General features: G+C 36.3%; 1 protein-coding gene across 2 annotated transcripts in view; it reads right to left on the bottom strand.

Annotated features, from left to right (window-relative positions):
• Positions 1 to 12,273, bottom strand: part of Dctn4 (dynactin subunit 4) — a 31,688-nt gene that overhangs the window by 5,886 nt on the left and 13,529 nt on the right. Inside the window, exons 5-12 of one of the 2 annotated variants that reach the window (XM_074076635.1) lie at positions 10,027 to 10,134; positions 8,763 to 8,783; positions 8,298 to 8,371; positions 7,940 to 8,052; positions 7,245 to 7,354; positions 2,908 to 2,981; positions 1,775 to 1,829; positions 587 to 694 (exon numbers count right to left, since the gene is read on the bottom strand). In XM_074076635.1, coding sequence (XP_073932736.1) covers positions 587 to 694; positions 1,775 to 1,829; positions 2,908 to 2,981; positions 7,245 to 7,354; positions 7,940 to 8,052; positions 8,298 to 8,371; positions 8,763 to 8,783; positions 10,027 to 10,134 — 663 coding nt within the window. The remainder of the gene's footprint in view (positions 1 to 586; positions 695 to 1,774; positions 1,830 to 2,907; positions 2,982 to 7,244; positions 7,355 to 7,939; positions 8,053 to 8,297; positions 8,372 to 8,762; positions 8,784 to 10,026; positions 10,135 to 12,273) is intronic. The other variant, XM_020180220.2, reaches the window with a different exon arrangement.

Below are 12,273 nucleotides of genomic sequence, written 5' to 3'. Positions count from 1 at the left end.
TTACACATTTTTTTTTTCTTTTATTATTCACATCACATTCTTAAAACTTATTTTTATGTCAATTTGGCCTTAACTTTGCTATCTCAGAGGCTAACAGAAACAACAGCAACCACATTTCTGACTGCAGATACAAATATATCAGGAGTGGTGTAAAGAAAGAAAGACAGCAAATCTTTAAGCTGGATAGATGTACCAGGCACTTATTTCTGTCTCTGTCTTAACTGGAGCTGCTTATTTGTGTTATTTAAAAAAGGAATAAGGACAGATAAGTGTCATCTCTCTTTAGAGGTGATACTAGTTAGGTGAAATCATTAAAAACCAAAGGAAAAAAGAAAAAGATATGGAAATTCTCCAGTAATATATATTTATAATATTTATAATATATATAAATGAATTAAGTATATGTGTAATATAATTATATATATATATATTATGTTTAGTGATAAAAATAAATTTAGGAGGTGGAATCAGAACTTGCTGATTAAATATGGAAATGAGAGACACTGTGGAGTCATTCAAGCCAGGTCAAATGAAACCACTGAATGCAAAGCCCAGGGTCTGTCAGGATGACACAAAATGCCCCTACCTTAGCAGTGCTGTTGATATTATCAGGGTCCCCTTCCTCACACTCCAACAGAGTTACATGGGTAAGATTCTCCACTGGATTTGTAAGAGTCAGGAGAACCTGGCTCTCCTACAGAATAAGAAAAGCATCTCTTAGACATGTGCCATGCTGCTGTCAAGCAATATAACTACCATCTTAGCCACTATACCAGATATTTCATAAAATTCTCCCCCAATTACTCCAGAGCAAAGACACCTATCAATACTTCTGCATCACTGAGCCCTATTATCTCTACTAGGTTATATACTCTCTAGAGTTGCTATTTCACTGAAGAAAGGAGACAGAGCCGATAAAAAGGGTCAGTTACCAGATCCAGAAATTCTGAGGAATGTATATAAATATTATTTAAGTGACAGTTTAAAGTTTACAATTCTTGTCCCACTTAGGTTGGCACTGAGGAATAAAAAGAAACCCTTCATAAACAAAACACAGGAACCACTGGCTAGCCAGATATATTAACACAGAAAACCATGACACATCAAGACTGTAAAAATCTTTTAAGACTTTTTAGAAAAACATGGCAATTTGTCCTTATTTGGTACTCTCTGAGACTAGCAAAATACTCTTTCAAATGTTATTTGCTCTTGTTTGGTACTCTCTTGAAATCAGCAAAATATTCTTTCAAATGGAATAGGGACTAGATAAATGCTTTCATGACAGCATGAAAGGAAAAAGCTAAAGAGCTGCTGTAGAACAGTCCACGACTTATTAGGGTATGTGTGTCTACGTGGGAGGAAGTGGTATAGATGAGGAACCCAAGGAAGAGAGGAGCTGTGGTGAAGAAGAAATCTAGCTGATTCCTGGTACTGATGTATAGACACACATGAGACCATGGAGAATCTCTAGGCTGGAGAAGAGACAAAATTGTCTATGAAGTCCAACATCAGCTTTTCTTTTCCTCACCTATAATTCCACCTTTACAGACGTGCATCCTGTTTCTTCTTCTACAAACATTTTAAAGGTGATGATGGCAAGAATCCTAGCTTAAAGAAACTTAAAAGTCTTGATTTCGTTATCATTTCAAACTGTTTGCTTTGCTGTATCTTGCTCACTGTATCCCAGGCCAAATATATACACACAGTCACCCACTGATATACATGCATATATCACTGACCAGTCAATGCCTTTTGATAAAAAGCATGTACTAACCTTCATGTAGCGAAGGTTGGGAATTGACATGATTCTCACTTCTGGAATATAATTGCTACCAATAAATAAAAATATGCATTAATGTTCACAGAAGTCTCTTGAAATATTATTACTCTCTAAAAGCTAATATAACAAACAATTTATGTTAATTAAAAGATAAGAGAGAAGAAGAATTTTAAAGAATCATCACCACAGCATAAGACAAGATAAAACCAAAGTGGCAACAAGTTCTTTCTAACATCTTAGGTACAGTACCTATATGTGTACAGAGCGAGTTTAGAGCTATATGTTTGTGTATGTATCATGATATATGTTATCCTTACACATTTATTAGATATATTTATGGGGATCTTAATTGACTTGGTAATTCTAGAAGGCAAATGATTATAAAATCCAAGTCTCAATAATATATTGTTGGGCTGTAATCTATTCTTATAAACACTTGTATATCAGTGCCAGGAAATGTTCTAAGATTATTCCTAAACTTAGGTGTTTTATAATTGTAATGAACCACTAGTAACTTTCTACTTAATAATCAATATACTACATGTCACACTGTATCATCATATCCCTGCTACACTTTTTTTTGATGGGATTGGGGTTTGAACTCAGGGCTCTCGCCCGCAAAGTAGGCACTTGACTGCTTGAGCTACACCTCCAAGTCCATTTTGCTTTGGTTATTTTGGAGAAGGGGGTCTTGTGAACTATTTGCCTGGGTTGGCCTCGAACCATGTTCCTCTCAATCTCAGCCTCCCAAGAAGCTAAGATTATAGGTGTAGCCACTGGTGCCAGCCCTGAAACACTACTGATTATTCTTTTTTTTAAAAGATAAACTTTTATTTATTTATTTGTTTATTTTGAGGTACGTTATCCCCTTGTTGCCCAGGCTGGCCTCAAATTTGTGATCTTCCTCCCTCAGCCAACCAAGTGGCTGGAACCTCAGGTATAATCCAAACATCCTTGATTCTATGTCTATGATTTACCTCAAACTTCATGGTATATAACTAAGTTTAAAACCGGAACAGAACAGCAGGATCATTCTGACGCAATTTTTCTTTTCCTTTTTTAGGCCTAGAATAAATATACTTTACACTGGGAAAAAAAAACCCAAACACTAACTCCAAAATACTCACACAGCAACCAATTGGATTTTGAATTTGATAGATGTTGGATTAAATTCTGGCTTGCTCAAATTATGTTCACATTTCTAAAAAGAAACATACACGTATCAGAGGAAAACAAGAACATACATTGCTGATCTTTAGAGCTACTAAATTCAGAGGGATAGCATTTACTAGAATTTTGTGGTATTGTGCCATGTTTTGAAATAGAATATATACTACTGATAACTGAAATTTATAACAGATGATCCTTGGATTTCTGGATATATGCAACCGCACTACCAATTATTATAACCTTAAAAATTAATGAAATAACTACATACACTGAGTACTTACTGAACGTGCTGAACCATGTGCTCACTGGCTTCAATTGATTTGGCCATCACATGAGGCCATCACTATGAGGTTAGATGAAGGTACATAGCTGCTAATGCTCCCACTTTACAGGTGATTAAAATGGGATACCGGAAGGGTAAATAGCCTGTATAACTTCACAGAGTCAGTAAGAATGGAAGCTAGGATTTAAATCCAAGTAGTATAATTCTAGACTCCATGCTTTAAAATACAGTAACAATTGTTTGCTACTTTCTCTTTTTTTCTTTTTTTTGGGTGCTATTTACTAACTTTCCTAAAAACAAATCACACACATAACACATACAGCCACTACACGCTGGGCACTGGCGGCTCACGCCTGTAATCTTAGCTACTTGGGAGGATGAGATCAGGAGGATCATGGTCTGAGGCCAGCCTGAGCAAACAGTTTTGAGCCCCTATTTCCAAAATAACTACAGCAAAATGTAGTGGAGGTGTGGCTCAAGTGGCAGAGTACCTGCTTTGTAAGCACGTAGTCCTAAATTCAAACCCCAATTCCACCAAAAAACAAAACAATGTATTACATAAAACTGGTTAAGATTTTTTTATTTAACATTACAAAAATAGTGTCCACTGTAAAGATTACCATCACCTGTGTTCCCCCCTTGGTTCCTCTCCCTAGAGTGAACTATACACAGACAGGCTATTCACATAAAAGTATAAGCATTCACCATCTTTCTTTTATCACAATAATTCAAAAGGGAACATTTTATCCATTCTTTTGCCCTTTGCTTTTTTCACTTAACTTATCTTGGAACTCCATTCAAGCACACACAGGAGTCTCTCCATCCCATTGTAATGATTTCTGTAATTTCTTTAACTAGATACAAACTGATGGACATTTAGGAGATTTCCATGATTTTGCTACTACAAATAATGCAGCAATGAGTATTCTTGTACATGAATCACTTTCTAATGTCTAGCTGCATCAGTGAGATAGTTTCCTAAGAACAGATCAATGGGTGTATGCATTTATTACTTTGAGAAATACCAAACTGCTGAAGTCTGATTATGAAATGGCATCTCACAGCAGTTTTAATATACATTTCTGTGAGTACTCTGTAAGTTTGAATGAGTATCTTTTAGGTTTATTGGCTGAGATTTTTTTCCATCGTGACTTAGATATTATTATCTTATCTACTGGCTATTTTCATATTGAGTTTCTTTTGTTTTGAGACAAGATATTGCTATGCAACTCAGGCTGCCCTTGAACTCATGATCCTTCTGCCTCTGTCTCCTGGGTGCTGGGATTACAGGCGTGTACCACTGCACCTGGCTTTATATTGGGTTATCTTTTCCTTGCTGATTTGCTAAAGTTTGTTATATATTCTAGACATTAATCCTTTGTTAATTATATGCCTTACAAAGTACTCTTCTCACTCGATGACTTTTCATTTATTTATAGGTTTTCTTTAGGATAAGGGCAAAAATTTTACTTTTAATGTCAAAAATGTAATTTTTTACTTTATACTGTGTACTTATTTGTCTTATTTATGTACTATTCTCCTATATTTTATTCTAGAAGTTTTGCTTTTTGTATTTGCAATTTAAGTTTATAGTGTTCTTGAAATTGACTTTTGTGTAATGTGTGAGGTAGGGACTCAATTTTGTTTTTTTTCATAAAATTGTTTGACCAAGCAAAATTTAATAGTTCATTCTTTCCCAAATGACCTGCAATGCCAAATCTTCTTATATGCATGGATATGTTTCTGCTTTTCCTAATCTGTTCCAATAGCTGATTATATGAGCTATTATCACCAATTTTTTTTGTATTTACATGTCTGAATTTTTCTTCCTTTCTTACATAAAAAGTTATGTAACTGCCATGCATTTGTTTCTTGCACTTAAAAACATGTCTCATTAATACATCATTTTAAATAAATTTATAGTATACATTGTGTGTATACACTGTGATCTCTGTACACTTTTTCTTGGTGGTACTGGGGTTTGAACTCAGGGCCTCAAGCTTGCTAGGTAGGCACTCTATTACTTGAACCACTCTGCCAGTCCTTTTTTGTGTTGGGTTTTTTTGAGATAGAGTCTCATGAACTATTTGCATAGGGTGGCTTCAAACATTGGTCCTCTTGATCTCTGCCTCTTCAGTAGTTAGGATTATAGGCATTAGCTACCAGCACCCAGCAATCTCTGCACACTTTGGTTTGCATTTGTGGAAGTGCAGAGAAGACTACTAGAAGTGAGGTTGATAGGACAGAAGGTAACTGCTTTATTTTTGGTAGATATTATTATATTAAGGTGTATTATATAACAAGTGCTGAGATTATAGATAAGCATCATTACACCCATCTTACTTTGTTGCTACTTAAGGTAAATACTGAAATAATTAGGTTTAAATCTATCTTTCCACATGCTTTCTAGCTGAACCACCAATTCTATGTTCTTTTTCCTTTTTTTTTTTTTTTTTTTTGCTGCGCTTGGGTTTCTTTTTTTGACAGTACTGGGATTTGAACTCAGGCATTATGCTTGCTAGCCAGGCACTTGACAGCTTGAGCCATGCTCCTGGCCCTTTTTGCTCTGGTTCCTTTGAGATAGGGTCTTGCCTTTTGTGTAGGCTGTTCTGGACCCCAACCCTCCTATTTTTAGTTTTTCAGCATACCAGATTTTTCTGTTGAAATGGAGTTTCACAAACTTTTTTCCCAGGCTGGTCTGGAACTGTGATCCTCCTGATCTTAGGCTCTCAAATATTAGGGATGCAAGTGTGTACCACCATGTCCAGCTATTAAGATGGGGTCTTGCGAATTTTCTGCTTGAAGCCAGTTTGAAACCATGATCCTCCTGATCTCAGCCTCCAAAATACTGGCTTTGAACTCAGGGCCTGTGCCTGCCACAAGAGCCATGACCCCAGCCCATTTCTTTTTAAGAAGGGTTTTTATTATAGAAATTTTCTAACATACAAAAATACAGTTGGTATTATAAATTACTAGGTATTTGTCACCAAATTTCAACAGTTAGCAGCTTGTTAGCAAACAATGGCCAACCCTGCTTCTCTTACACACTCATTCATTCCTCATCCCTGATTATTTTGTGATATACATCATAAATTTTATCCATATATTTTTTGGCATGTATCTCCATGAAATAAATAAAAAATAACAATACTATTATTGTCCTTAAAAAAAGAACAATTCTTTAATAACATCAAAAATCCTGCCAGTGTTTAAATTTCTCCAAAGATTTCATAAATTTTTCTTTCCTTTTTTGCCTCTTCCTCTTCTCCTTCCTGTTCTCCCTGGGTCTCTTTCTTTCTGTGTTTTGTATGGATTAGCTCTACATAAAGGCTACATATTGCATTTGGTTGGTATACCTCTTAACTCTCTTTTAATCTAGAGTTGCATTATTGGGCAACATTAGCTGCTAGTGACCTGGTGATTTAAATGAATTAAAGATTCAGTGCCCTAGTCATATTTATTGCATTTCACGTGTTCAATAGCCACATATGACTAGTGGATTACATCCTATGCTGTTTAGACACAGTCACCATGGAAAGTTCTGTGGAATAGTATATCACTACAAAAGATTTCTTTTATATTTGTTTGTTTAGTTTATTTTTACAATTTATTTTTTGATGAAACACTGTGGTTTGTTCTATAGAATACTAAGGCCTGATTATGCTGGGTTTTTTTTCCTCTTAAGTTGCTTATTTTGTGTTAGTTTTTCACACCTCTCTACTTGCCTAAAAAGTATATACTCTTTTCACTGTTCTTTTAGGGACTAGCAGGTATGTATTTGACCTTCAGATACCTTAGTTATACCTCTGTAAAACAGGGATGACAACAGTACCTACCCTCCATAGGGTTATGAGGTTTGACTTTATAGTGAAAGCATTTAAAATAGTGCCCGGGCTCTGTTACAGTCTCTGTGCTTTTTATATTTACTACACTGGTCAGATAACAGGCAGGTTTACATTATTTTTGCTTTCCTTTTGTATAAACGGCAACTCTATGGGAAAGAACACTTACCCGGCAACGCAGGGACCGTTTGATCAGAAGATGCTTATGGCGAGGATACAGCTGTGAAGCACAGACTGGTTGGAAGTCAGGTTGTAAGAGGCGCTGCTGAAGGGTGGTGACTAGCGTAAAGGGCAGAAAGGCCAGGCTTAGTTCATAGGAACTTCAAAACCAGACTTACATGTGGGCAGCAACATGCCACCATGAACAGTGTTGTTCAAAAAAGTGTAATACAGAAATTTGACAGATAGTTTAAAGTTCTTTTGGGTAGTACTGGGGTTTGAATTCAGGACCTTGAGCTTGCTAGGCAGGTGCTCAACCACTTGAGCTATTCCACTAGCCCTTTTCGTGTTGACTACTTTTATGATAGGGTCTCACTTATGTCAGGTCGGCCTGGACTGTGTGCTCCTATTTGTGCTACCCTGTGTACCTGGGATGACAGGTGTGTATCACCATGTAGCCACTGGTTGAGATGGGGGTCTCAATAACTGGGTATCATTTGATCCATGATGCTCCCAATCTCTGCATCCTGAGTAGCTAGGATTATAGGTTTGAGCCACTGCACATGGTCTTATAAAGTTCTTTAAATAAATAATTATATCTACTTTATTTTCAGTGTATCATTTTACTACTAACTATTCCAGTAAACATCTCAAATCACAATGCATGTAACAAAGTAGAAGCAGATGTAGAATGTAAAAACTTACCCTCTGTTAAATTTACTGGTCTTGTGTAATAGTCTTCAGGTAGAGGTTCCACTTCATCCACAGCCTGAGCGGGCTCAATCTTTATCTCTTTCTGGTCCTCTCCTTCTTTAAGGCTAAAAGATAAAATGTAGTAACTTCCCAAGGATCCATCCAATTATCCTCTAAGGCCTATGATATCAATAACTGAAGTATTCCCCTATCACAGAATATTCACTCAGTTTTGGTCTTTTTGAAGTATAAGAATCTTTTTCCCTATTGGCAACTGTTTTCTTCCCTCTTTCTTTAAAAAAAAATCATATTCTTTAAGCATTCATTTTGATATCTGCTCTTCTCAAAGTCATTTCATGTCCAAACTTACGAAAGTCCAGCAAGGGTACTAATGGATGCACCAGCTCGTGGTCGCTGAAGCCTGGTTCCAAGACCATATTTGTCCTAAACAAAGTTCAGAAATTTCTGTTAGAAAGTCCATTTTATACATCCATTTATTGGAAGAAAGAATTTGGGGTGGAACAGCATGAGACGCTTAGGGAAATAAGCAAAAACAATAACAATAACAAAACAAAAACAAACCAAAATAAAACCAAAAAGCTACTTAAAAGCTACTTTTCATTGTTTTATTCTTAATAAAAGCACCCAGCATGAAGACTGAAACTACAGTGATACAGTAAAAGTGAGTTTTTACTACTGATCTAAAAATGTCCACGCTTTGGCTCAGGCAGGAGCTGTGCGGAGGGCCTAAGACACATGATGAATCTCATTCTGGAACACTGTGACTGCCTCCTAACTTCTTCAGGGTCAGCAAGAATCAGAAAAGAGAACTTACCACTACATGAATAGTATGTTGCTGTAGAGCCCCCAAATAGCAGCAGGTTGCAACAGAGACAAAAAAATGCAGCATAAGATAGAAGCAAACTCATACAGCAGGCAGGATATGGGAAAGGTGCAAGGATGAAGTGTTTAATTCAAATACTTCTCCTAAATATAATACACAGTAATGTATGTGCTGATTATACTGCTCGACAATTTGGAAAAACTCATTTCTTAGGTAAACGTACGTGTTATGCAAGTGTTAATGTTTTATTAAATTCAAATCTACATATTTTCATATGGACCCTACCAATCTTCAGGGTTTAATGCTTAACTCATTCTAATGTGGATGCAATATGACAAGTTATTTAACCTTCCTGGAAGGTAAATAAATAACTCTGCCACACAGAGTTATTGTAAGGATTAAATAAGATACTACTACTACTACTACTACTACTACTATATATATAATAATAATACTATAATACTATAAGATAATAATAATAATATTGTAAGGATTAAATAAGATAATACATATAAACTACTTAGCACAGTGCTCAACGTATTTATTAAATGTTAACTTGTTGGGACACAAGCAAGCACAAAGAAAACAAATTGTTCTGTGAGAGCAAAAACAAAAAAAACCTTAGGTGACAGTAACAAAAATTCAAAATCCTAATCTCTTACTTCTGTTCAGTATTATAAAAACTGGTAGAGAATGACATCCACAAATAATTACTATCAAAAATTCCTCTGGCATGTATCACAAATTATTTACTACACAGACACACACACACACACACACACACACACACACTGTGTAAAAGTCAGTGTTTTCATCCTGGAGAAATATGAAAAGGTGTTAAAAAAAATTATGATGACTAGAGCTGGGAAACAACTACTACCAGGTTGTCAAAGGCAGGCTATGTGGCTAATATGAATGAAAGCTACCACTTGCCCACATTCTTTTCAGATTGTAATATTTAAAAGCTGCAAGCAGAGTTTGACAGTGCCTAGAAAATTAAATAGTAGCTTTTTGGGGCAAATAATCAAAACAGAAAGGGAAGTGACAGAGAAAGAAACACAGCTCTCCTTACTAAAACACAAAGAATTTAAGTAGAACTAATGACACGGCCAAAGCATAAATGCTGGGGTTATACATCTACAATTCGAGAGACTTCTCTCCTACCCACCATTTAGGACTCCAGAACAGTGGCCACTTTCTCAAATGGTCACTGCCCCAGAAGTCTTGCAAACTCCTTTTTGTACCAAACCCTCACCGAAAAAGCCAGGGGCATATAATTTCTACGCCGTGCCAGTTTCTTGCGATCTCGTTCAACCTTTTCTTTCTGAGCAAGCTGCTGGTAATATTCAATCAACTTGTTCATCTGTAAGAAATCAAAGACTCAGTATTTAGTTCATGAAAAAGCTAACAGTGAATACATAAAATTAATCAATTATACCTACTAGAAACAAAATGAATAGAGAAGAGAAATTATTAAGGTGGGCAAGTTTGCCCTTTTTCTTTAAACAGATTTTTTCTTCATCATATGGTCTGTTTTCAGAGTTGAAAAATTAAGTTCAACAACAAGGAAGAAATGAGCAATGAAAAGACTTTGAAATTATATGCACTTTTACTTCATTACTTATTTCTCCTTAGAACTGCTCATAGTTCTTCTACAATACCACAGGACTACTTATTGCTAAGAATGTGACATTTCATATTCTGTTTTTCTCCCTCACTCGATCACACTTTTTAATTTTTAAACTATTTTTAATCATAAAAGAACCATGTTAATTTAAAAATCCAAGCAATATATAAAGAATAAAAAAACCCTCCTCTTTTTATCCTTTGTGCCTAAGTTGACCTCCACTCATCAGAGCATCCACTATTATCAGTTTATCATTGCATTTTTGTGTGTGGTGTGTGTGTGTGTGGTGCTGGGGTTTGAACTCAGGGCCTCATGCTTGCAAGGCAAGTGCTCTACCACTTGAGCCACTCCACCAGCTATTATCAGTTTAGATCTCTTTCTTACACATTTAGAAACACAAGTATATTTTACACACATTTTTAAACACCTGAATATAGACACACAACTTTATATATAACAATGCTTATCTTTTCATTTTTCATGTAAAAGGGAAAAAAATTACAAGTATCTTTTTCATTGTTTGGACTTCCCACCCAGCAGGAACACATCAGAAGTATCTTCTTCAGCTTTTTTTTTTTTTTTTTTTGGTGGCACTGGGGTTTGAACTCAGGGCCTCACACTGCTAGGCAGGTGCTCTACACTTGAGCCACTCCACCAGGCCTTAAGTACATTTTTCTTTTTACACCTTTTTTTTTTTTCTTTTTGGTTGGACTGAGGTTTGAACTCAGGGCTTCATGCTTGCAAAGTAGGCGCTCTACCACTTGAGTCACTCTACCAGTCATCCCATTCAGTACAAACAGATCAACCTTGTTCTTTCTAAAGGCTGCACCTTTTTGCACAGAACAGATATCCTATAAGGTATTTAACCATTTTCTACAACAGGACTTAAAGGGTCTTGTGGTGACACTCTTGTCCTCTCAATTCAGCAGCTTTTTTGGAACACTAATTAAACTGATCCTGTCATCTATCTTTTTGCTTAAAAACATTTAAAGTCTTCTCGTTTTACAAATCCTGCAGTCAGATCCCCAATCTTTTTCTCCATTAGCCTACTACCACACTCAACTGTAGCCTCATTCACTCTTTACCTACTGCATGTTTTGCTTTCTCCATTTACTAGCTCTTTGCATATGTTCTTCCCTTGCCTTGAATTCTTTCCCCTCTGTGCCCATCATCTCAGCTTTCAGCATAATATGCAGATGTGGACCTAACTAGTTGAAACTCCCCTCCGAGGAATGTTTGTATGACACAATTTCTCTCTTTCACATTACTTATCACACAATTTTTACTTTATCTGGAGGATGATTTCTTCCCCCGATCAGAGTCAAGCTCTGTAAGAGTATCCCTATTGTTCAGCACAGTCCTTGGCACATAGTTAAGTGCTCAATAAATGTTTGAGATTTTACACACACACACACATACACACACACACACACACACGTGTGCACGCGTGCACATGCACATTTGTGCATACATGCAAATATTTGAGAGTCCAGAAAGCAGATACAGGTAAGAGTTTAAGAAACCTGTAACAGGGCTGGAGGTGTGGCTCAAGTGGTAGAGCGCTTGCCTAGCAAGTGTGAGGCCCTGAGTTCAAATACTACTACTGCCAAAAAAAAAAAAAAATGAGTCAACTAAAGGGGAAAAGGAGATGTAGTTCAATGGTAGAGTGCATGCCCACCATGTACAAAGTCTTGGGTTTGATACCCAGTACCGCCAAAAAAAAAAAAAAAAAAAAAAAAAAAAAGCAAAGAAAAAGCTGGGCATGGTGGAACACATCTATAATCCAAACTACTTGGGAGGCCAAGGGAGGAGGGTCCTGAGGTCAAGGTTACCCTGGGCAAAGGTGGCAAGACTGTCTCAAAAACAAAATTACAA

Source organism: Castor canadensis, chromosome 6 (assembly GCF_047511655.1).
Source record: "Castor canadensis chromosome 6, mCasCan1.hap1v2, whole genome shotgun sequence".
In the NCBI taxonomy this organism is placed as follows: Eukaryota; Metazoa; Chordata; class Mammalia; order Rodentia; family Castoridae; genus Castor; species Castor canadensis.
Note: the sequence above shows the minus strand (reverse complement) of the source record. Positions and strands in the feature narration are given on the sequence as shown.